This window comes from Aspergillus eucalypticola, assembly GCF_003184535.1.
Source record: "Aspergillus eucalypticola CBS 122712 chromosome Unknown BO83scaffold_19, whole genome shotgun sequence".
In the NCBI taxonomy this organism is placed as follows: domain Eukaryota; kingdom Fungi; phylum Ascomycota; class Eurotiomycetes; order Eurotiales; family Aspergillaceae; genus Aspergillus; species Aspergillus eucalypticola.
The window spans coordinates 256,675-281,044 of record NW_020290293.1 but is presented as its reverse complement, the minus strand read 5'-3'; the positions used below and the strand labels follow the sequence as shown (position 1 = coordinate 281,044).

The window sequence follows — 24,370 nt, the reverse complement described above, 5'->3', positions numbered from 1 at the left end:
TGATTGGCGGGGTGGGATACGACGCCTGCTGTTGATGAGAACTTGATGGTGCATTGCTTCCTAAAATGGGTATGTACCAATAACTGAACTTTTATGATAACTACATTTAAAGTTTAGCAGTTCTCAGATGAATAACGATTTCTAACCTCAAGGAACCCAGGCAAGTAGAAAGCTGAAGATAAGCAGCCACGGCCGCTGCATTTGCCAAGGAGTTCCTCTTTATGCTTGGATATCCTACATACGGGGCAAATACTGGAATTACATGAGCAGACCATGTTCAGCTGAATCACCGGAAACCTAGTCGTGTTCTCTCATAAAATATACCTGTACTTACTGGGGCAATTTCTTTCTCTGTCTAGGCGGGAAATTATCTTTTGATAATTTGTTATAAATACTAAATTTAAAGACAGTACAAATTATAATATAATTTATAATTACTACAGGCCGGCTCGACGCCGCTTAATTATATTAATTAATATGATAATTGATAATATTTCTCTCTTAATTTACCTATACTAACTATCTTATACCACAGATAGTAGATATACTTCAACTGCCGAGAATAGGATCTTAAATACTTTAGAGAAATACCTTCAAGCTAGTCTACTAATTAATATACTAACTACAGGGAATTCTACAATAGTGACAGCTGAGAGGACATATACTGAAAGAATCTATATATAAACTCAAAAAAGATACCGCAGATGCACATTAGAACCGGTATTAATAGATCAGCAATAATTGCCCCTTCGGCTGAGCCGCCGGGCATTAATGAATTGTGTGTGTGTGTGTGTGTGTGTGTGTGCGTGTAGCGACACAGCAATGAGATTAGATACAGTCCTTTTCAATTGTCACTTCCAACAGTGTTTAATTTCATGTCCATGTATTACTCTTCGTGTATCACTCTACCTATGCACCGGTCTGTCTTTGCTGATCGATAAGAATCGACAAAGGTCCGATAGGAGCATCCTCCCGATCTAGCATTATCTCTACCATCCGCAACTCTTTTCCATTGCTAACAACATCGTTCGAAAGAACATCCTGTAACTCCTTCCAGGTTGTGACTGAAGCTGTATATGTGTCTTCGCTCGCTCCGAAGAAGCTGGGAGCCTGTAGGTACCTCCATCGTGACACATCGTTATATCCCTGCTTCCGACCGTGGATGCACCGCTCGATAGTGTATCCGTCGTTGTTGATGAGGAAGACTACGACATTCAGCTTCAGTCGAATGATAGTGGACAGTTCCTGTGCGGTCATCTGGAAGCTACCGTCGCCGATGAGAAGGACTGTGCGTGCGTCTTTGATGCCGTGGTAGTTGTTTGATGCCATCAGCTCCTCCTGCGCTAGTGCGGCACCTTGTGCTCCTGGTAGCATGTACCCGATGGACAGCCAGGTCACAGGTGCGAAAAGGCGAGTGTGCTTGGGAAACGCCATCTCACGGACACCATATCCTGCCGTGCCTGTTTCTCCCAGTAGGATGTCGCCTGGACGAAGGAAGTTCGCAAACACTCGCCACAGTTTATCCTGGGAGATCGGTTTATCTCCCTCCACTTCGGAAAATGAGACGAGTTTATCACGGGGCAGGTTAGGATAAGGGTCATAGAGATGGATTCGGTTGAGGTCGATATTCTGAATCAGACGGGATGTGGTGAGCTTGGCGGGAATGTCCCGAACAATCTCCGTGCCAAACTTGACTTCATTATCGGTGAACAATATCGCAACGTCAGGCTTGGGGATAATCTGGTAGAAGTAGGAATTGGTGGAGCTGAAGTGTGGTCCAAAACACAACACCAAGTCCGCTCCTTTGTAGAAGTCTTGCACTTCGGTCGGGTCGTAGTTACCGCGGTAGATTCCATGGAAGTTTGGCCGGGTATCATCCACCAACCCTTTTCCGAAATTGGTGGTCCAGGTTGGGAAGTTTGTAGCGTTGATAATTTTCTGCACCTCGTCCACAATTCCTATCGGTCTGATTTCTCCATCGACGAGAATAATTGGTCGCTTTGCTCCATAGATGCGCTCCAGAATTCGCGCTACGACATCATCTTGGATTTGTGAGGGAACAGGCTCGGGTGTGCTGACGGTGAGCGCGAGTCTTTCATCTGACACATACTGGTGCACCATATCCATTGGCACCTCAATATAGACCGGTCGGCTATGAAGGAGACACTGTCGTAGTACTTCATCGATTTGTGCTGGAGCGGTGCGTGGATCCCGCAAGCTGGCCTGGGCGATAGTCAAGTGTTCATAGATCTTAGCGAAGCGCCCATATTCGCCATCGTTGAAAGTATGGTGAACCAATTTGCGTCCCTCCTGCAAGTCCCGAGCTGGTGTTCCGACAATGTGCACGACGGGCGCCCGTTCTGTGTAGGCTCCTGCAATCGCATTGACAGCAGACAGCTCCCCGACACCGAAAGTGGTGATCACGGCGCCAATGCCTTTGATTCTGGCGTACCCGTCGGCGGCGTAGGCGGCGTTCAGCTCGTTCGCGTTACCGACCCATCGCAAACCGACCGGCTCCACATAGTCAAGCAGAGTGAGGTTGAAATCGCCGGGCACACCGTGGACAGAAGCTACGCCCAGGTCTTTGAGCCGACGGAAGAGATATTCAGCGACTTTGATGGAAGGCATGTTGAAATGGTGGCAGATGGAGAAGAGCAAAGAGCTCCGTCAGGAACCGCGGTTCTTATCAACTTATCAAGGTTACCCCGCCCCGTGACCCTTTTCTCCGACTCGCCGACTCTCCGATACCCGGTCCGGTGGGAGCGCCGCTGCCCGCCAATAACCGCTCGATTCACTCCTCTTTGGATATTGTGTGACTATAATTAGCAGATTGGGTATCGAGCGGGAGTTCTAGTGTGAAAGTATGGTGTTTCAAGTAGCTTTGAGTGCCTGTCACTACTGGTAAGTCCGTTCCAATTTTCCTTAGAATCCTATCACTAGTCCTAGATAACTATATATCTCGATCGGATTAACTAGTCTGACTGGACCAAACGCAACAGTCTATTCGTCCGGGAGTGTGAAATACTAACCCAAAAACAATTGCAATATTTACGGACATATACAACAACAATACCATTCCAAATAACTGGAGACGGATTAAGTAATGAGAATTGATGCCCAGGAATATGAAGTCATGTTAGCCCAAAACAGAAGTTCCACGCGGAGATCCTTATCAATGTCATTGATCAGATAAGAAACAGCACCCACAATAAAGCCACGTGATGCCATTAGCTGCTCATCATCACGTGGCATGTGGTCCCTCCTTGGGTGGTCCTATGTAGGAAATTGATTAGATTGAATTATCCCTCACAATAAGACTAGCTCAATTGTAATTCTATACATAAAAGTATACTGTTATTTTACGGTCTTTCATATCGCTAGCTGAGTACATATATCTGCTATGTATAGCTCTGCAGCTTGCGCCATCTATCCTAGATAATCCTGTAATGATTGTCGAATCATTGTCAATCTTAAATCTGATATGCCCAACAGCAAAAACTAGCCGGAAGACATGCAAGCATATTCCTTACTCTCAGAATGTTATAAAAAATGGATAGAAATTTTGGACTGCCCTTAGTGTCGCATTCTTCGTCCTATTTGCCCCTCGTGCCAACAGCCAAGCCAAAGCGTTGAAGTGAGGAGCTGATGTCGCTGGGATCGATGCAGCACTCCAAGAAGGCAAGCTTCTTGGGTTCATGCTCAGCACGTTTCAGGGCTATCCGTAAGTCCGTAGTGGTTTTAATCTGCGCTGAAAACATCGGAGGGTCTGAACAAGTTTCCGTGAGTTTGTGGTCGACGTATGGGTTATCGTAGATGGCATGAAAAGTGCTGCAGAGGCTATTCGCCAATGAGGTATAACTCCAGTTCGAGTAATAGTTGTATGGTCCATCATGAATTGCGGTCTAGAAATAGTAAGACAACTATTTTTTGTTATGAATTATTTTCACCTGAACTCACCTCTATTGCGTATCCCAGATTATTAGAAACGAAGATGATGGGATTGAGCCTAAGGCTGATCATGGTGCTCAATTCCTGGAACGTCATGCGCAAGCTACCGTCTCCGATCATCAATATGACTCGTTGATTTGGCCGGCCGAGTTGATAACCAAGAGTGGCCGGAAGGCTCCACCCGATTGAACCATACACCATCTGCATCTGATAACCGGCTCCCCAGGGCAGCTTGATCATTTGCCCATTGAACCAGCTATCACCAGTATCAGCGATGACGGTATTTTGGGGTCCTATCACCTCCTGAATACCACCGAGGATGGTGGACAGCGAGAGTTTTGAGGTATCTATAGTTGCTCGTTTGACTTTGACAGTTGGGATTATCCCGTTAGGTTGCACAGTACCTTTGTGTTGGATATTAGACTGGGCGATAAGTTTTATCAACTCATTGAGCGGTATATCTGTGTAACTCTCATCGCTTGGAATAGTGACGGATCTGTCCTGGAGGTCGAGGATACGATGCGATTCTTCTCGAATATCGAGACAGCCCAAGGTGTGGTAGTCAGTCCAACGACACCCAACCATAACCCATAAATCAGAATCCATGAAGACTTTCTCAATACTGTGCTCGCTTGCACTGGACCAAAAAGTTCCCAGAAACTGAGGATGGTCTTCAGGGACAAGAGTCTTGGCGTCTGGTTGGACCAGAACCGGGCAGCCGAGTTTATCGATGAGGGAGACCAAAACGTGAGGGAGAACAGTTTGGCGCACATAGGCCCCAATCAGTAAAATAGGCTGTTTCGCCCCGTTCCAGCAATTTGTAGCCGCGTTAACGGCATTGAGGGCGTGGTCCATCTCGAATAGTTCAGAATCGTTGATGGGCAGTGGTCCAGGGGGTGTGCAAGGCGCCTGGGCAACATCTGTAGGTATCTCGACGTACACCGGACGTGATGCGTTCAAACAGTTAATGATCGCACTACCGAGAGCCTCCGCAGGATTTTGCGAGCTTGAGAGACGTACAGATAGTGCCGTGACTTGGTCGAACATTCGCAAAGCTTGGTCTTTGTCATCTGTGCCTAGTGTATGATGGACCAGTTGCTTGTCTTCGAACGCTTTTTGCGGCGGACAGCCGGATATGACCACTACTCTCAGGCCTTCTGAGTATGCACCAGCAATGGCGTTGATTAAAGAAAGACCACCAACCATGAACGTTACGAATACGACTGCGACTTTACCGGGCGAAGTTCGAGCGTAGCCATCTGCAGCATATCCGGCGTTCAACTTTGTACAGCATCCGATCATGCGTATGGATCCATTTTTTAGTAACTCGTTAAGTAAGTCCAAGTTGAAGTCGCCTATTGACATTAGCATGCGCCTCTGACTTAGCCCCCTTTGGCATACCAGGTACTGCAAAGTAGTCTGTGACTCCCAGCTCTTCCAATCGGTAGGCTAGTCTGGTGCCCACATTGAACTGTTCAGGACAGAAACGCGGCTCCAATTGTGCAGTTAGTCTGATAGGAGTAGATTGTACTTTATCGTCTGCGATTCGAAGAACGGCCCGTCCTTCCATTTCTCCTGTATAGGGTTAGCATATTCTCTCCTGAACGAACGGATTTCATACCAGTCTCCATACGCTCATACACCTTCGGCAGCTCGTGTACATCAAGAACACTGTAAGGCGGAATAATTCCTGAACGGCAGGCAATTTCCAGTGCTGCTTCTGTCTCGTGGCGATTACCCACGTAACTCCCTTTTATAGTGATATTTCGAAGGACGATCGTAAATATGTCTGCGTTCATGCAGCCTGGTGGCAAGCCGACGGCAACAATGGTTCCCATTGGCTTGACGTACTGTATTTGTTCTGGATTAGGTCTTGTAATAGAAGGCTTTAATAGAAATACGAACGTGAATAGCGTCGTCAAATGGCTTTGTCGTTGAGCTGACGACGATTACTGCGTTTGGCCCCCCTTCAGTAACTTCTTTGATCTCTTCGATTAAGTCTGATGAAGATCTGTAATCGACAAAGTAGTCGGCACCCAATTTCTCGACGCACATTTTCCTCTTGGATTCTCCTGCTGAAATTGCCAGAACGCGGTACCCGCATGCTTTTGCAAACTGGCATGCTAATGTACCAAGACCCCCACCTGCTCCAGCAATTGCTAGGAGGAGTTAGTATAAGCGATTATTATCCCAAACAAAGACATTCATACCGACTAACTCTCCTTGCTCGAGCTTGCACTCTTTGAGTGCTTTGTACACCGTGAGACCAGCGCACAATATCTTCGTAACCAAGTTAGATCGTCAACAGCAAGATGGTAAAGGAAGCATCTCTGTACTGGTACGTACTGGAGCAGCTTGGTCGAGGGGCATGCCAGATGGTATGCGGACTGCGTTCTCTGCTTTGCACACACAATACTGCTGGAAAGTTCCGTCGACGGTATATCCAGAAAGCTGGATATGTGGACATAGTGGTTGGGAACCACGAGAGCAGAAGCCACAGACTTCGCAGGTTCTATTCACCCACTGTAGCAATTTGTGAGCCTACACCTACTGTTTAAATATCTTTGTGGCATTCACACCTGTATGCCGACTTTGTCACCGATGGAGATGTCCATGACATCCTTGCCAAGAGCCACGACTATGCCAACCCCCTCGTGGCCGCCTTTGGATAAGGTAAGCTACACATACAATGTGGATCAGATGAAACCATTCGATTAACTTACCAACGAGGTTATCCTTTGGCTTCACAGGCCAGTGTCCTATAGCTTGTCAGCAATGTATTGCAGAACCAAAGAGACTACAGACCTTTCCACGCGTGAAAATCGGTATGACAAACACCTGAAAACAATATTTTGACCAATATCTCATCCACACGGTACTTGGGGACATCAATTGTGGCAAGCTCAAGTCCTAGACCGGTTTAGCCGAATATCCCCTCAACGGTAGCTTCCCACTTACGTCCACCATGTGACTTGGACATATATGCCCTTTGGGAGACCGGAATCTCCCAACCCTGTGGCGTTGCTAGCAACATCCTCATAGCCTCTTATGGGCTTCCAGCCAATATTCTGAATTCCGATTCTCTGGGACTTTCGGCGTTGTCAGTATTTATAACATCAGGCCATATCTTAGCCAGGCATGTTATATATCGATTTCAAGTTAGATATACCACCAGTGTGGCATCCTCTTTCGGACAGGAGCATCGCTCCCCTTACTCCTTATCTAAATTCCATGAATAGACTACACCTTTACTCTATCCTGTTACATTGTTTCGCTCGCTTCTGCTGCAGAGCGCGTGTCTTGAGATCAGACTATGCCAAGGGTCCTATGACTAAGGATTACAAATAATATGCTCCAGTCTAGGTATATAAAAAGGGCAAGCCATCAGTAATTTGGGCCAAGTGTACAAGATAAATCCCGGCAACTGCAGCATTCCTCATGTAGTGACTGGTTGTAGCAGATGGAATTTGTATTGGCTTAATGATTACACGGCATACAACGCAAACTGCTAGGAGAGCAGAGAAACTTACGTTATCGGTTCTGGTTACACAGTGCGGATCCTGATTCCCTAAAGGCTTAGATATTCTCCTGAAAGCCTTGCCGACTGAGATGATATCTTTCATATCTTAACCTGGACATTATTCATAAACGTAAACGTAATTGAAAGGGAGCCCGAGAGATCTGATCCAAAAGCAAACCCAAATGCACGAAGCAGAAAATTCGACTACCAAGGTTATTGCATTCATCTGGGTATGCTTAGAACTTGGAAAGCTACTGTCCATGGCACCCAGGTTATAACTCGTCGCTGATCTGCATAGTCTGCTTATATCCTGATTGCCAATCTTCACCTCTCGATAATGATTGCCACACATCCCTTGCTTTGCCAATGACGCCACCCGTTAGTCCTTGAAGTGATTATAGGATCCATTTGTATGAGGCGTGATCAATACTAACGTCTGATGAGCACAGAATTGCCTTTCATGTGCTTCCATGCTATCTATCCCGATCATATTACTATGTGCATGGACCAAAAGTTTTGGTGTAGTAAAGTTCGCGATGTATTGGCATTGCTGATCATCGGTCTGCAAGGGGTGATGAATCACTTCCGCGGCTCTTCTTTGTTATGTCAAAATAGATCTTTGCACCCAGTCGGAGGTTATGGGAAGAAGAAATCTTCTGCAAAATGGTGAATCACTTCTCATATGCCACTTCTGAGCCCTGCAGATACGCTAGACTATGTGAGCTACGCTTTTGGCTGGGATCTCAGTTTCAAGGTGCTCCTTTTTCAAGACGGACGGGGTCAGTCAGTATGCTGAGAGCGAAATTCGGAAATTTTCATTGTAACCCTGTTAAGCAGACAGCAGTCTGGAACTGTATGTTCTTTCTTAATTAATGCTCTCTGCATGAATCGCGCATGAATCGCTTCTTCCCCTATGCTAATACTAGGGCAGTTGTGTTTGTATACACAAGAATGACTAAGCAGTATCGGGCCGATTAGTTACTCCGACATGCATGGACTGTGCCGCTGTGGATGAGTCAATCAATAGTGTTGCGCTGGTATATCCATCAACCGCTCATCTCATACAGAATAGCTACCTTAGAAGAAATGATGCATTCCGGAATGCCATCCTGGAAGAAGGCAGCCCAGGCTAAACGCCAGGCTATTTTGAACGCAATTCCCCAGAAATGGAGAATTCAGTATGACACCCTACCAGTTGATGTCACGGGTGAATTTATCCAGGGGTACTTGACTCCTCGTGAATTAGAGATTACCGAATCCGATGCTATTGCGATCACAAGTCAAACCACCTCAGGAAGTTGGAGTGCTGTCGAAGTGACGGAAGCTTTCTGTCATAGAGCTGCTATTGCTCATCAACTTGTATGTTATCCAGCCGTCGATTTTATGGCTTTGAGATGCATCGGGTCTGTTGACTTCATTATAGGTCAATTGTCTACATGAGGTATTCTTCGAAGATGCCATTCGTGTTGCTAAGGAGCTCGACGAGCATCTGGCAGCAACAGGGACACCCAAAGGCCCGTTGCATGGACTTCCAGTAAGTCTGAAGGACCAATTCCATGTCAAAGGCGTCGACACAACCATGGGCTACGTGGGCTGGATCGGCACATATCAAGGCAAAAAGAATGATCCTCGCCATAGGGTGGCAGAGAGTGAACTAGTACGGGAACTTCGCAATCTCGGAGCTGTGTTGTTCTGTAAAACCAGTGTTCCCGTCACGCTCATGTCGGGAGAGACCACAAACCAAATTATCGGTTATACATGGAACCCCAAGAATCGCAATCTATCGAGTGGTGGAAGTTCTGGTGGAGAAGGGGCCTTAATTGCTCTCCGCGGTTCACCGGCCGGATTCGGAACCGATATTGGTGGTAGTGTTCGGATTCCTGCTTCTTTCAACGGGATTTTTGGGCTGCGCCCATCTGCAGGAAGAATTCCGTATGAAGGCGCAGCGAACTCCATTGACGGCCAAAGCACCATTTTGTCGGTCATTGGCCCGTTGGCGACAAGTATTGGGGGGTTGAAGTTACTTTTCAAAGCCATCCTCTCCCAGGAGCCATGGCAGTATGATCCTCTCTCTTTACCATTACCATGGAGAGATGATGTTGAGGATCAAACGAAGAACTTGATTACAAAGAAGGATAGTACATCTTCTCAACTCACCTTTGGTATCATGCGGCATGATGGACGTGTCGAACCTCAGCCGCCGGTGAAGGTGGCTATGGAACTCATGGAACGCATTCTGAATAACTCGGGCCACCAGGTAATCAGAGATGAAGAACCTTTTTGGTGCACTGATCTAACACGCGTATTAGGTCATTGAATGGGACCCTGATTTGTGTCGGGAAGGCCAAGAAATCGCGGTATGTCGAAATCTGGGATGCATAGTTAGAGCAGTGTGCTGATTCTCCGCAGAGCGAAACCTACGATATGGACGGTGGTGAAGACCTTCTGAGTCACATTGCCTTGTCAGGAGAGGAACAGATTCCTCAGTGCTCCGTTGAACCAGTCAAACACTTCAACGCCAGGGAGGTAGCGGAACTGAACGTGCAGAAGCGAGAATACCAAAAGAAGTATATGGACTATTGGAACAGCACGGCCAAGTTGACCAAAAATGGAAGGCCAGTTGATGCTGTCATCTGCCCAACCGCGCCTCATGCAGCTGTTATCCCGGGAAAATACCGTCATACCGGATATACTTCATTTATCAACACTCTGGACTATACGAGCTTGGTATTTCCTATATGTTGTGCTGACAAGCATCTTTCGTCCATGACCGAACGGTCAGAATTTCTGAGTGAGTTGGATCGGAAGATCTTCGAAGAATGTAAGTAGGCGTTTTTACACCCATGTGAAGGGGATCCTGACATTATTAGACGATCCGGAAATCTATCACGGAGCACCCATCGGACTTCAATTATTCGGCAGGCGGTTGGAAGAAGAGAAGATTGTCACTATTGCTGAATACCTTTCCCAGCAAGTCAAACTTTATACGCAACAAGAACTGGAAAGTCTGTCAACACATCGATAGTCCGTAATTCAACTGCTTAAATGGGTCCAGCTTATATACCATGTACACCATATACAAAAAGCACGCTTTTGCCGTTGATGAGAATACATACGGGATTCACTGATAGCGAGATATACAAAACACCTTTGTTCATAGTTATATCCAAACCAGTTCATATAGCCTTCACCTGAAAAGCTCCCAGAGAAACACGACTTTCGGAGTAGGGAATCAGGACAGTTCTCGAAGGAATGAGAGTACTGCAAATTCACTCACCTGGCTGGCTACTGCAGCCCGGCAAACTAAATAGTTATCCAACCCCGTTCTCCTAACGGCGTGGTAGATAATGTCTTCGTAGTTCGTGCTCAAAGTGGTGTTCACGGCAACCAATTCTGCCGTGGAGTAGTTGTACCAGGATAATCTTCATTTGTACCGCGGGCCAGCACGAGTTGAATATCAGCGCAGTCTATGCTATTGAGAAGTACAGCTCTAGAAAATCTGAGTAGCGCGTTAATGGTGAGGGCAGTCAGAGTCCAGGGCAAGATGATGAAGGGTTGTATTCTAAGTATTGGGACCTAGCTGCTGCAGATAGAAATGAGGGTGCCTAGAGAGCTAGTAGGTGGGTCCTTGTATAGTAAGCTCACGTTGTGATGACAATTGCCGTGTGTCAATCTGATCCCTCATACTCAGGGCTACTCCATGCAATGTCCACTAGCTTTCGAAGATACGATATCCGTATCCCTTGACTGGAGGATAAAATAATTTGCAATTTATTTGACACTACAATAGTTCATTCTCACTATAACCATCTCCTGCTGGTATTCCTCAGAGCTTATTACTGAACTCGTGCGAATCAATATATTGCCTAATGAAAAATCTGCAGCGGTGATTGACTGCATTATTAGGCAGCCATCTCTGCTATACAGGGATCACATTCAATAGAACGGTCCACGCTTGCAAGTTTAGTGACCCCACACTAAGCTGCAGTGGCAAAATTCTGGGGAAAATAAGCGCTTGTATGCGTATGTCTCGGCTCAAAACACATGGCACTTTCCCCAAAATAAATAAAGCTGCATGTTCATAGAGTACCTGTAGATTAGGTACCACCGGCCACTGCTTGGTACGAATTGGTTTCCCCACTTTCTGAACACGCAATGTTAATTAGTGCGTTCTCCCCAATTGACACTGCTTATCTTTAGTTGGTGGAAAGCTAAGATGATACAGGGTTTGACTAAGTCGTGGGCCATCATCTCCCCTCGCCCGCAAGGGCTTCGGGTCGATACTCCACCGATAAATGTGGCTGTGCTGTTGGGGCTGTAACTGATGATGGCCTGATCATTCTACATGGCATTTCAATACTATAGGTGCCCTTAGGCTGTGGTGGTAGCCACCTGTTTACCATCCAAATCCAGGCACCATTTGCATGACACTGTACGTTGATTTGGGTCTGCCTGCTGGTTAGTGGTGGTTGAAAAGATATGATCACGGTGTGTGGTGTGGACCTGGGCCCTTTCCCGGACGAGGCTTAAACAAAAGTGGAGAACCAGCAAAGTCCGACATCCAGGGAAGGAGATTAGCCCCGAACAATGACACATAGTCGGAGATCCTGAACCCACGGTACATTTTCTACAATGCGATCCACTTTACTACCTGGCAACCCCTCTGCACCACCGAGGATGTGATCAGCGCTGGCTGACGCGTTCTCTCATTGATCCGTGACAAGCCAAGGTCCAAAAACCTTGCCAAAGAGCTTCAGGCTCCATCCTGACAATGAGTTCGAGCATGAATTTTGCTCAGCAGTATCTCTTCAGTGGAGGGAAATTTTAGTACTCACCGCAAGGTCTGGACTTCACCTTCAAGATAGCTGTAACAAGCAGCTCACATTTCTCCGACATCGTGTTGACATTCCTACTCAGTCAGTTCGTAGGAGTTTAGGCAGGGAAGATATCATATCAACTCCCATCTACCCTCTATCTGCTTATTCAAAATATCCTACACCCAATTGTCTTGTTTCTAGTCGACTAAAAAATTTCACCCGCCGCCATGTTCAAAAACATCGTCACCTCAGCTCTGCTCTCCTCTGCTATTGCCAGTGCCTCCACTGCGCACGCAAATGGCAAAGCCCCATGTGCTAATGTGCACATGATGCTTGCCCGCGGAACTACTGAAAGCTATCCTGGTCTGCTCGGGTCTTTGACTGATCTGGTCATGGACGCTATTCCAGACAGCAATTACGAGAATATCATCTATCCTGCAACCCAGGAAGGATCGACCCCCAGCTATGAGGAGGGCATCTACAATGGCTCTGCTCAGCTGAAGGCTTATGTCAAGGCTTGTCCGGAAACCAAGGTGGTACTCTTCGGATATTCTCAGGTACCTTCCTGTCCCTCGGCTTGTTTTTTTAAGAGTATCATACTAACGCTCGCGTAGGGAGCGATGGTTGTGAGCGACATGTTGGCCGGTGGCGGTGATAACGGAACCTTGGGGAATATCACGGCTCCTGCTATTGATCCTGAAACCGGATCCCATAGTAAGTTACTACTTTCCACGTGCGTCAACACATTACACGCTAATGCTTGCTAGTCGCCGCTGTCCTTCTCTACGGAGACCCCCGTCATATGCCCAACCAGACGTACAACGTCGGGGATGTAACTGCTACTGGCGTAAGTTACAACCATAACGAATTGGAGGGTAGATCAGCTACTGATAATCTACCTCGTATAGAAATACCCCCGTACTGCCGAGCAACTTGCGGCCCTCTCCATGTATGCCGACAGACTGCACGACTACTGCGACTACAAAGACGGTGTTTGCGATGCTGCCGGAACTAATCTCTCCGCTCATATGGCATACGCCACTATCTGGGACAAGGTCGCTGCTACTTGGGTTGAGAGCATGATGCAGAAATAAGCTTTAGCTTGATTCGTGAAGACGTGATGCCGCAAAGTGTTTAAGTTCGCCGCAGCCTGGGGCTGAGAGTTATCTTCAGGCGGTGATTGGGTTTCGTTCTTGTAATATAGCAGCTTCACATTTCGTGACATAATGGGCAATGTACCATCCGATATTATACTCTAACTATGTAGCTTACGGACCATGACATTGACTTTGTAGTCCTAAGCCTAATGGAACACAGGGTACTATCGTACACGCCGTTTTATACGGCTAGGTCATGAATGATTTCTTGTTCAGGTGCTGGTATGAAATCAAGTCCACTTGTCGGACTACAGATGACCATGAGCTAAGCTAGTGACTATCTAGCGTTGCCTCAGACTATCTCTACAAGTAGGATAGACGCGCAGATGATCAGGGTCCACATATTGGAGGCGAGTCCCGACACCCAAATGCCGGACGCCGCGTCTCCACTTTATCCCTGTGGACCGTCCGTGTTGCTAGCAGCTCAGATGTAGGTCACCAAATTGGGTCGCCACATCAGGACTAATTGGAAGATGCTGAATTTTGGCTAAAGCTAATATACTACTACATTTGAGGCCTAGACAGAAATGTCGTTCTCGCTTCCTACGCTATCGATATAGTATAATAACGAATTGCTGGGTCTGCCCCTCGGTCAATATGTATATTATTGAGTGTGCGATGTAGTAAGTTTACGTCATTGCTTGAACACTAGTATTACAATGATCACGGATTCCATAAAGTCGAGTTGAACATGTTAGATATGTCGGTCGTAGGCGGCATATACGTTCCAAGTAATGTTTGAAGCGGGTCTTCAGGATAAAATAGTTGGTCTGGTCCAGTGGCTGACAAGGCTTCAATGTCCGGGAGAATGAGAGACTCTTCATTCTGGATCGAAGTCAAGTCAGCGAGTGGCGTGGAATGGAGAGCATCATGGAAACATACCGCTACCTGGTTTGGATCGACAGCGAATCCGGAGGAGTAGTTCTTCTCGCCTGTCATTGGTACTGAATTATCTGCCTCGAGGCGTGAAGTCCTTCGTGAATCTGTGGTCTGCAACCTGGCTTGTACATCCCGCACAAATTGACGAGCAATATGAGAAAATTCAGCAGGAGTTGATGCCGGTAAAGAGTCCCTGTTACTGATTTCCCAACGGCTGAAATAACCGGCTGCTATGTCCAAGTACGAGATATTGGTGGCCGTCTCTTTATGGAATGGGTTATGAATCACAAAGTCAAAGATAACAAAAAGAGCGGAAATAGGCACGACGCCCAGTTGCCTATTACAATTAGAATTTGTGAGAACATGGATCCGGATGCTATCTCTTACCAGGCTGGAACGTGCGCCTCATGCTCAATATAACGCGTATGATATATAACAGCCCGAGCGGTCTCCATCAGTTGACGCTTGGTCTCTTGATTTGTCTCATTCGCTTGGTCGCTTGTAAGATGGATCCGAAGCCGGCACATAGACATTACCAAAGCATAGTATATGAACCGTATTTGCAGCGCCATATCTTGCGAGCAGGGGCTCTTGCCCTTTGAGAAGCGAAGTGAGGTCCCGGGCTGATAGGGTTCGGGGAGAGTTTGAATCCAAGCTTCTAGCTCGCGAGACATCGAGTCTACAGCCGCGATGCGGGCAGCTGTGTGCATCTGGACCGCACTCACGGAAAACAGACATTCGTAAGTGCGAGACATCAGGCGACCCAGGCGTGCTGTCGTTGATAGCCAATCAAGCTGTCCTGGGGCAGTCTCGGAACATGCTGGAACAGGACAGCCTATGTCGTAGTCGGGTATCATCTACAACTGCCATTAGTCAAGAAGGCATCGGAATGTAAGTACACTTACAGAACCACGGCCTCGGAAAAAGGAAGTAACTTTTTCCAGCCAACAAATAACCCAGAAAGCTCTATGACACAATGTTTCGTTCTCTGTTTGAACGTATGCGGCGTTGTATCCCAGCAATTGAACTATTCTTGCGGCCTCGGACATCAAGGTCTCGCCGATCGGAATACAGGAGAAGCTCATTGTGAAGATTGCCTATGAATTATTTAGCGAAATGAATGATGTTTGCATTACCTTCTCGGCTCACCATGGCTGCCAGTGCCTGGTTGGGCTGTCAGCTTGAATCCAGAATAGGGTGAAGAATACGCACTTGGACGTGAAGTAAAGTTTGAGGTGGAGCAAGTATTTTTGGGAACAGGCTCAATGCAACCTGAAAGTATTTCCATGCTTTCCCTTTGCCTGGAACGAAAGATCCACCATCCATATACTGACATCCAAGTGCCAGCAAAGTATGATATAGCGCACAGAATGAAGCATTGTTTGCCAATAACTCCGGTAACTCTGGCCCCGAGATTTTCCGCTCAAAGTCGGCTCGGTCCAGAAAGGGTGTCAAGGGATGTAATTCATCAAAATAAACTGAGTCTACGCGTTAGAACTTTGACCCACAACAACAAAGACGAGAATCTGACCTGTGATATAATGAGCCGCCTCCTCATGGGAAATTTGAGCTGGTGATGCGGGAGTGTTGAAATCGATGCTGATTCCATGTGCATGCTGATGCATAGCTTCTCCCATAGCATCGAGTACATCTCTTAATCTGCCGTGGCCCAGCATGTTTGTCAGGGAGTGGATGTGGCTCTCCGAAAAAAAGGCCATGCCAGTACTGAGGACTGAGCCAGAAGTGAGCGGGCGCTATGACAATGGGATTAGACGACTGATTACCTTGGTTCTCACGAGCCTGCGCATATTAGCTGTGTACGGGAACAGAAGCAGAAGCAGAAGCACGTCACCTTGAACATGGAGCATGCCTCGCGATTCCTGCCATCTGCATTCTTATCGACGAGAATTTGGTTAACATAAGATGCCGAGACATCCGTGGACACAGATGCAGCTGAGGAGACATTATAATTCGATGGAGGTACAGTTGCTACCCAAATATGTATCAGCATCGAAAATGAGCTCTCGACTAATTATGTCATGTACCTGGACTTGAGATGTCTTCTGACTTCTTTGGCCTCAATTGTCTGCGTGTCAGGCTGTAGTGACACTCAACTTTGCGTTTCTATCAAACCTCAAGGTTCATAAGCGTCATATTGATTACACTCTTCCTGGAGACCCGAGCACACCGCTGAACCCACCTGGCAAGGGGTGCAGACTGCGCTGCTTGAAGGGCCTACCGCGCAGGATTAGTCGGCCGCCCAGGCTACTGTCGTCAACTGGAGACAGGTATGTGACATAAGGGGAATAGATTTGTAAAAGGAACTAGCAAGAGGGGACAGAGCTGGACTCACGTATGCAGCGAGTTTTCCTTGCCTTGCAATTGTCGCAAGACTTAGCAACGCGGGGTTGAAGCCTGTCGGCCATTGTTGCGCCTCGGGTTACGGAAGTTGCGCAGGACGAAGACCGATGATAGCACCACTCTACGGCACTCGGAGCCAAAGACGGCAGCCCGGGAGCCCCCATCACGTGACATCGGCTTTCGAACATTGACCCACCACGTCCTTCGGCTCTCCATTCGAAGTCCGGCTGAACGGATTTGAACAAAAAAAGAAAAAAAAAAAAAAAAAAAAAAAAATAAGAAAGAAAGGTTCGTGGTAGTAAAATCCGGAGCTGGATTAGTACCATTGTCTTAATGTTTTCTTCGAATAGGGGATGCCAAGTCAAAGTTTGCCGCAAGACGTATCCCTCAAATAATTATCGATAAAATATGCTACCGGATAGCCACAAAAACGAGACACCACGTTTTACATCCTAGACTTCGAAATTACTTCCTCCGAAAGGCTTCGAGTGATATTGGCTTACAGCAGAAGACTCGCTTATAGTATTACATAAGCTGTTACTGTAGTCGTGGCCAGGGGTGTCGAGATGTTTTGTCGGTTTGCGATCAGAGACCCCTAGATCGGACTTAATCGGGCAAGCAAGGGACTGTACAAAAGCACTGCTAGATAGTTGCACAATTTACAGGTATGCAACCAGACTGAAGCTTGACTCTGCCAACTCCCTAACACATCCAAGCCACCTTATGGCAGGAACAACAAGAATTACTAAGTCTATTATAACAATGAGGCGAAGCGTGGTGCATCGTCTGAAAGGCCACGTGCCGCATACCCCCATAAACCCCCCGTCGACACGATAAAAGATGAAAGGTCGCTACTCGGACCCGCGAACGCGGATTACCAGCTTCCCCAATCCTCCCCGACCGCTGTAAACAGTCCCACAAGCCTTTCTCACGGCTTCAATGTCTTGCAAGTCGACGACTGATCCCACCACTGTTTTGAGTCTCCCATCTTCGACATACCGCGTCAGTTCATCCAAGTCCTTGCCAGACGATACGAGAAACATGTAGGAATACTCTGTCTTATAACGGCGTGCTCTGACCTTTCGAACCTGATCAGCGAGATTGAGTCCCATCCGAAAGGCGAACGGAATAGTGGGTTTATGAGGCAGGTCCATGAGAGGTGAAGCCTGTAGCTGATTTCCAGAAGGTAGAGTAGAGACTGATACAATACGGCTCGATCCTGGCCGCATCAGACACAATAGCTCCATAGAAAGGCCAACGGTGTCAAAGAGAAAGTCGATTGTTCCATGTTCAATCACATCCCTGGGGTCGGAATTCGTATAGTCGATCACTGCGGTACTTTTAGAGAATGATGCAGAGATGGCAAGTGACTGTAGGCTCTTACCCTGATCAATAGTGTTTTCGCCCAGGAGTTCTTTTAATTTTGAGATTTTTGCGGTCGATACAGTAGTGATGACCTTACCCGCATGGAATACATGTTTGGCAAGTTGGCATGCAAATAAGCCGGTCCCGCTCACTATATGTCGTTAGCTGATTGAGCGATACATGAGGTTGATAAGGCGTCCAACATCCAGCAGGCACAAAGACAGTTTTTCCGGCAAGGTCACCACGATATAGGCGAAGAGCCTGGAGGGCGGTCATTGCGGCTAATGGCATTGAAGCTGCTTCCTCGAAAGACAGCGATGGCGGCTTAAGACCGATATGTTCCTCAGAGCATCTGATAAATTCGCTGCATGATCCTGTGTTACGCTTTCAGTAAGTCGAGCCATAAGAAACATCGAGTACCAGACACTTACCCCGGGAAACTTCAGGGAGTCTAATATACACAGCGTCTCCGACCTTGAACTTTATTACATCTTGCCCAGTTTCTTGAACAACGCCGGCACAATCGTAGCCAATTTTGTAGGGAAAACTGACTGTATTAGCATCATCTTGATTGATGGCAAAAGCTTATACTCACGGGTCTTTCACAGCGAGTTTCAAAGCGCCATCGGCTCTCTTGACGTCAATAGGATTGATGCTAGCGGCGTATACCTTGACTATCACATCCTTTGAGTTGACTAGCGTTGGAGTGGGCAATTTCGAGACCTGATACTCGGATGGTTTCGAGTAGGTTGATATATTTAGGGACAACATTTCCATATTGAGTATTAGTGGAGGTGTAACAATAAATGGCAGAAGGAAAGAGGATGAAACAAAGGCAGTTTAGACTGCGTACTGAGTGTACAAATAGTGCGCAAGGAAGAGGGCGACCGAGGCAATATATGATTATATGTTCCTTTTGAACGGTTCTCAGGAAGATTAACGACGGAGCAACAATCGTTCCGAATGACATGGAAAGAGTCGTCATTACGAGAGTTGAAAGAGGGTCCAAGTGGACTCGCAAGCCTGCCTCAATGCGGTTAAGCCCACTGCGGTACCAAGGTGATGTGCCCGCTATTAACCGCCGTACGCATGCCCACTGGACCCGCACACTATGAGATATCCGAAGATGGTTCCCGTCGCTCACATAATACGTGTCTGCCAGTGGCGAAGCTGTTCTATAATGTCAGAGGTAAAGTCTGAATTTGAAAGTCACGATCCCGTATATGCTCCTGTCTGGTAGATTCTACAACTGCACAGGCCAGGCCATGTTTGTTTCCTTGGTGTTGCTTATGCTATAGTAATCGTCTATGTCGTCGGGAGTATTTCCCTGGATCCACCCTGCCTTCATTGCTCCTCCAGGACTAATGAACATATCGAAACTGCCGCACCCTATCGAAGGAAAAAATGAAAAGACAACATAATCAAAAGTTACTTTAACATATATATTCTGCAATGCGTTCATAGTGTACCCTCGCCAGCTAGCCAATGGTAGCTTCATATGCCAATGTAGAATGGTATCGATGGTCTCCTTGATAGAGCCAGCGTTTTCAAGAAGCTAGATTGGCACATGAAATAGACACTATCGCAAAGTATCACATACCAAAGCCATTGAACTTAGGATTTAATAAAGTCAAGCAGGTCTTGATTGACTTCATCAACATTAATATTGTGAATGGCATGGGATCCGCCTTTGTAAATCTTCAGTTTTCCTTGAGGAAGAAGTTTTGCTGACTTCATCCCCGCTGCCTCAATGGGAACCACCTGATCGTCGTCTCCATGTAGGACCAGTACTGGTATATTGATTCTCTTCAGATCTTCTGAGAAGTCTGTTTCAGAAAAGTCCTTGATCGAGTCATACGCGGACTTGAAGCTGGTGTTCATCCCCTGCTGCCACCAGCTACGAATCTGTCCTTCGCTTTTCTTTGCTCCAGGTCGGTTGAAACCGAAGAATGGTCCGCTGGGAACATCCAAAAAGAACTGCGCGCGGTCTTGACGCATGGCCTGCCGGAAAGAATCGAAAACCGACTTTTCTGTTCCTTCTGGGTTGCCGCTACTCTTCACCATCAGAGGAGGTACGGCGCCGATCAAAACAGCCTTTTTGAAGCGCTTAGTGCCGTGTTTTCCAAGATAATGGGTGACCTCTCCTCCTCCATGAGAATGTCCAACCATGACCGCATCTTGCACCTTGAGATGCGCGAAAAGCTCCTCTAAGTCGTCGACGAAGGTGTCCATGTTGTTTCCGTCCCAGGTCTGAGTTGATCGTCCATGGCCACGGCGATCGTGTGCAATAACCCGGTAACCGTGTTCACCGAGGTACATCATTTGTTGTTCCCAATTGTCACTGCTCAAGGGCCAGCCATGGGAGAAGGTTACGATTGGTCCTCTGAGATTTCCCCAATCCTTGTAGAAGAGTTCTGCCCCATCACGAAGTTTCAGGTGCGGCATGTTTGTGAGGAGTTATGGGAGTAATAATAGGCAATTTGGACGGACTTTCAATGTCTGAAACCATCTGACTCTTATGGATTGACACGCTGGATTGTGTGTGTGCAAATTCGCAGCTTTATAAAATCAGCTGCCCAGCTATGCTGGCCTAGAATTGGTAAGCTGTAAATTCCTCCCGTACGTCGTCATGACGTTACTAGGCTATTGTAGCTTCCCAATGTCACACTTACAGTAATGCGCTCCAAGGTATAAGGTTTGTCCGCCCGCTGCCTCTTATTCTCTCACCAAGTCTCAAGGTGTCTAGTCTTCACTTGCCGAAATGCGAAAGCTTATTTAGTGGGCCTGTTGAGGATCCAGCCGTTCTTTCCGCCAAGACAGAGTTGCCTAGAACGTTAGCCCACGTACAGCTACGTACTGGCCTTCTTCCTGTTTCCATGCCATGACAAATGAATATTCAGTACCCAGAAAGTCGCTTCATATGTGCCACCGGAATGATGTTGCTCCGTTGTCGTGCTTATCGGAACTATCAAACTCATATCGATGATTATATCGGGCCTCGGTAGTATTCTGCTTGATTCTACCCATCGTCCGCCTCAGTGTTCCTCACATGCCGGCTTTCTCATCGCAAGTCCACCCACAACCGACCCCCGAGATGGTCATAGAGGGGCGAGGAGGGATCTCGGGGCATATATCAACCCTGTAACCACCTACATCAACCAGCGCCAGTTTTGACATCATCAGATCCTGGTCTAGCGTTCGACCTACCGGTAACATCATGTCTTCGACATCAGACCGCTTTTCAGCAGCATCAGAAAAATTCACCACAACGTATGTGAATCAAACATCCCTTTTTCCGAAGCAGTAATGACTCCTATCTGAGGGTAGATGCTCGGCATCACAAACTGTGCAGGTCGAATTTGGAGGTCAGAAGGTCGATATACCCAAAGGAGGTTACTATGACCGCTACCGTATGAACCCGAACCTCGATGAGGTAGCCCAGGACCCGAATGTCGGACACGATATTACATTCCTGCGGAAAATCCCTAAAAAACTGGTTGACTCGAGGGTCGGTCAAGTATATGCACCCAACTTCTACTATCGCACTAGCAGCGTTCAGCTCGTCATGCTCGCGCCTCTTGACCGCTTGAAGTCTAAGCTTCCGCCACCTTTGGAGCCCATCACAGTATTGCCTGGCTACGGTTTAGTTGCATTGACATTTTATTCGTATCTGGTCTGCGATAATGATCCTTATAACGAGGTCTCGATCGCCATCATCATTCGACAACCGGGTAGCACGAGTTACAGTTCCACACAACTTCTCAGCTCTATATGGAACCGCACATTCTACGGCTATGTCTTGGCTCTTCCAGTCGATACCGAGATTGCTCGGGTGAGGGGAATATATGGATATCAACTCCCTAAGTGGATGGCCAACATTAACCTGAACATGGACGATCACAACATCAAGGCCGATATCAGCGCGACCAACGGAACACCAGATCTGACACTGAATGTACCCCTTCCAGCGTTGAGGACCATTCCCTCAGAATCACAAATTGGGACTAATAACGCGGTCAACAAGATTGACGGGAAATGGTACCAGGTGGCTGTTCAGACGAACCCCCTTTTGGCGACACAGTGTCTTTTCCCTACCAATGTCAAGCTCGCTCGGAACGAAGGTCCGTTGAGTCAACTCCTCAACGAGCTCGGCGTCTCGACTATTGTGCGGATGGATGTTATTAAGGATGCGCAGATGGTCTTGAATATGCCCACTCCATTGAAAGTTTTTAACAGGGTTGGATCATTAGCTTAGCAGCAAAGTTTTGTCGAAGGGTCTAATATTTGAGTTGTCATTCTTTCATATCGAGCTGAACAATATATTATATAGGGTTCAATGATGACTAGCGTCTATAATGGTTCAAGTGCGGATTGATTGGTACGTTGAGAGCCTCACAACAGGAACGACCGGAAGAGTATCGTCCTAAAGGATATGTTAATACCCACCAGGCCATTTGGAAGCACATATGACATGTCTCTTGCGACTGCCTTTGGGATATGCTACAAGCAAGGTAATGAGGACTCGCTGAAAAGGCCTTATTGCAACTCTACAACGTCCTATCTACCAGAATCAGGTCCATTATCTATAGGGAAAACATGAAAAACCACTGCAACATTCCAAAACTCTACCTACTGACTGTCCTCAGATCTGCTTGCACCTGCTAATTTGCATACGCTCAGACGTGAAAAAAAATTCGTCGAGTTAATGTGTGGATTACCACCCCCGCATTTAACTGCAGCCTACTGCCATCATTGTGGAATTCGACACGGAGCATGTTCAATAGATCTGCCAGATGTGTGGCCGGTTCATGATGGTTTGTGCGCTCCGTCGCTCCTCCGCCGCCACAAACAGCCCCCGCCAATCATAGTCCTCGAGTTGATTAATCGGGGATATTTGGAATAAGTTGCATACAACTAGCACGCCAGCGCGCGAGCGGGGTTAATTATTTGCTTGTTAGCCCAGACTTCGAAGCAATCCTTGGGGAATCTGGGTAGCCACAGTCAACCAATTTCAGATTAGTACCCTTGTGTCATAAGGATCAGTACTTTCTCCAATGCTTCAGTGCGTGATTGTTGAGTGAATATATCACGCAGATAGGATCGGTCAACTACGTTCCCGTTTCTTGCCATAATAGGGACAGTTATGGATGGGCATCATCTCTGGCGGGCCAAAGCGGAGTTCCAGCCCAGTCCGACCAGAAGACTGTGCAGGGACGTATGACCTCTCCTGCGGTCAGCCACAAGCGCTGCGTCCCTGAATACAGGACACCTTGAATATGATCCCGAGGTTGACATGTGAGGATGCGGTACAACAACAGTAGTGTCAAGAGCGGTTTCACCGATTGCAACCCTGTGGCCGAAAACATGACATCGTGGGTTGGAATAGCGACACAAGCATCCGTGGCTATTTTGTATTAGTGGTGCATCAACCCCGCGTTGAAAGGAGCGTGAGGGACAGCAGAACCATTTCCTGGAGCTATATAAAGGCCCACAATGCCTGACATTGTGACAGAAAAACCAACAAGTTCACTAAAGACATCACGCATCTGCCTTACCATCGTTTTCCACAATCCACCATGATTTGCAATTCCTTCCTCGTCGTCGCATTGAGCCTTGGTCTCGTCCAAGCAGGCCCCATTGCTAGACGCGATGCTGCGACAGTACTGTCAGATCTGGAGACTATTGGAACAGATGTTACTACTCTGAAGACGGACGTAATCAACTGGACCGGAGACCTTCTGGCAGCGCTAGGCATTCTATCCGATTACAACACCGTCAAGAGTGCTTTGGAGACGGCCATCACTGATACCGAGGCTGCTTCCCCATTTACTACTTCGGAGAGTTCCAGCATCACAACTGAAGTAACTTCGCTAGCCACAATCATCATCGCAACCTTGGATGATCTTATCTCGAAGGTATGTTCCGTAAAGTTGGCGGGGCTTCTGTGATATGTTATAGTAGGGCTAATGTCCACTTGTAGGAGTCCATTGCGGCATCTGCGGGAGTCACTTCCACTTTGCTCTCCTCCCTGGAGACGCTCAAGACCGACACGGACGAGCTGGGGGCGGACCTGGAGGCGAAGGCCACCACGACGGATGCCTCGACAATCGCCTCGACTCTGGCCTCGATTGACGCTGCTTTCTCCAGTGCAATTGCCGCCTATGAGTGAACTCCGCGGCATACAGTTGTAAGGAATGGCAAGGGCGTTGGGGGCTAGTACATTGCATGAAACTACCGCTTTCTCTGCCATGTCCCAACTGCTTAGAACGAGCATGATGAGCAGTGCATTTATTAGTGACAGACTGTCATTGAATCAAAGAAGC

The 24,370-nt window shown here is 47.3% G+C and overlaps 10 protein-coding genes across 10 annotated transcripts; 4 read left to right on the top strand and 6 right to left on the bottom strand.

Moving 5' to 3' along the window:
• Positions 1–704: 704 nt before the first annotated feature.
• BO83DRAFT_380001 (alpha-keto acid decarboxylase family protein) lies at positions 705–2,640 on the bottom strand. Its single transcript, XM_025531640.1, has one exon. The coding sequence runs from the start codon at positions 2,626–2,628 to the stop codon at positions 910–912; it is 1,719 nt and encodes a 572-aa protein (XP_025386150.1). The 5' UTR covers positions 2,629–2,640; the 3' UTR covers positions 705–909.
• A 953-nt stretch (positions 2,641–3,593) lies between these two features.
• Positions 3,594–6,928, bottom strand: BO83DRAFT_400458 (pyruvate decarboxylase; the record flags this gene model as incomplete). Its single annotated transcript, XM_025533398.1, has 11 exons — positions 3,594–3,902; positions 3,958–5,303; positions 5,350–5,523; positions 5,570–5,798; positions 5,854–6,107; positions 6,159–6,228; positions 6,295–6,471; positions 6,528–6,610; positions 6,672–6,707; positions 6,754–6,858; positions 6,907–6,928. 11 exons carry the CDS (start codon positions 6,926–6,928, stop codon positions 3,594–3,596), a joined length of 2,805 nt encoding a protein of 934 aa, XP_025386149.1.
• Positions 6,929–8,557: 1,629 nt separating this feature from the next.
• BO83DRAFT_317001 (general amidase GmdA) lies at positions 8,558–10,493 on the top strand (the record flags this gene model as incomplete). Its single annotated transcript, XM_025527688.1, has 5 exons — positions 8,558–8,827; positions 8,892–9,725; positions 9,778–9,825; positions 9,878–10,289; positions 10,339–10,493. The coding sequence occupies 5 exons, from the start codon at positions 8,558–8,560 to the stop codon at positions 10,491–10,493; spliced, it is 1,719 nt and encodes a 572-aa protein (XP_025386148.1).
• A 1,795-nt stretch (positions 10,494–12,288) lies between these two features.
• On the top strand, positions 12,289–13,456 carry BO83DRAFT_74594 (alpha/beta-hydrolase). Its single transcript, XM_025537571.1, has 4 exons — positions 12,289–12,842; positions 12,900–12,999; positions 13,053–13,132; positions 13,194–13,456. Exons 1-4 carry the CDS (start codon positions 12,513–12,515, stop codon positions 13,377–13,379), a joined length of 696 nt encoding a protein of 231 aa, XP_025386147.1. The 5' UTR covers positions 12,289–12,512; the 3' UTR covers positions 13,380–13,456.
• A 649-nt stretch (positions 13,457–14,105) lies between these two features.
• On the bottom strand, positions 14,106–16,039 carry BO83DRAFT_400454 (fungal specific transcription factor domain-containing protein; the record flags this gene model as incomplete). Its single annotated transcript, XM_025533397.1, has 5 exons — positions 14,106–14,658; positions 14,709–15,178; positions 15,227–15,418; positions 15,534–15,799; positions 15,853–16,039. The coding sequence occupies 5 exons, from the start codon at positions 16,037–16,039 to the stop codon at positions 14,106–14,108; spliced, it is 1,668 nt and encodes a 555-aa protein (XP_025386146.1).
• A 1,347-nt stretch (positions 16,040–17,386) lies between these two features.
• BO83DRAFT_341704 (NADP-dependent oxidoreductase) lies at positions 17,387–18,998 on the bottom strand. Its single transcript, XM_025528632.1, has 5 exons — positions 18,643–18,998; positions 18,479–18,594; positions 18,251–18,421; positions 18,067–18,198; positions 17,387–18,012 (listed from the first exon to the last, which is right to left on the bottom strand). The coding sequence occupies exons 1-5, from the start codon at positions 18,822–18,824 to the stop codon at positions 17,534–17,536; spliced, it is 1,080 nt and encodes a 359-aa protein (XP_025386145.1). The 5' UTR covers positions 18,825–18,998; the 3' UTR covers positions 17,387–17,533.
• Positions 18,999–19,310: 312 nt separating this feature from the next.
• Positions 19,311–20,706, bottom strand: BO83DRAFT_379996 (alpha/beta fold hydrolase). Its single transcript, XM_025531639.1, has one exon. The coding sequence runs from the start codon at positions 20,490–20,492 to the stop codon at positions 19,662–19,664; it is 831 nt and encodes a 276-aa protein (XP_025386144.1). The 5' UTR covers positions 20,493–20,706; the 3' UTR covers positions 19,311–19,661.
• A 392-nt stretch (positions 20,707–21,098) lies between these two features.
• Positions 21,099–22,563, top strand: BO83DRAFT_74538 (uncharacterized protein). The gene is made up of 3 exons (XM_025537570.1): positions 21,099–21,317; positions 21,375–22,425; positions 22,497–22,563. Exons 1-2 carry the CDS (start codon positions 21,265–21,267, stop codon positions 22,300–22,302), a joined length of 981 nt encoding a protein of 326 aa, XP_025386143.1. The 5' UTR covers positions 21,099–21,264; the 3' UTR covers positions 22,303–22,425; positions 22,497–22,563.
• A 506-nt stretch (positions 22,564–23,069) lies between these two features.
• On the bottom strand, positions 23,070–23,518 carry BO83DRAFT_74534 (uncharacterized protein). The gene has a single exon (XM_025537569.1). It carries the CDS (start codon positions 23,411–23,413, stop codon positions 23,189–23,191), a length of 225 nt encoding a protein of 74 aa, XP_025386142.1. The 5' UTR covers positions 23,414–23,518; the 3' UTR covers positions 23,070–23,188.
• Positions 23,519–23,535: 17 nt separating this feature from the next.
• BO83DRAFT_341694 (cell wall mannoprotein 1 family protein) lies at positions 23,536–24,362 on the top strand. The gene is made up of 2 exons (XM_025528631.1): positions 23,536–23,962; positions 24,028–24,362. Exons 1-2 carry the CDS (start codon positions 23,624–23,626, stop codon positions 24,214–24,216), a joined length of 528 nt encoding a protein of 175 aa, XP_025386141.1. The 5' UTR covers positions 23,536–23,623; the 3' UTR covers positions 24,217–24,362.
• Positions 24,363–24,370: the final 8 nt, after the last annotated feature.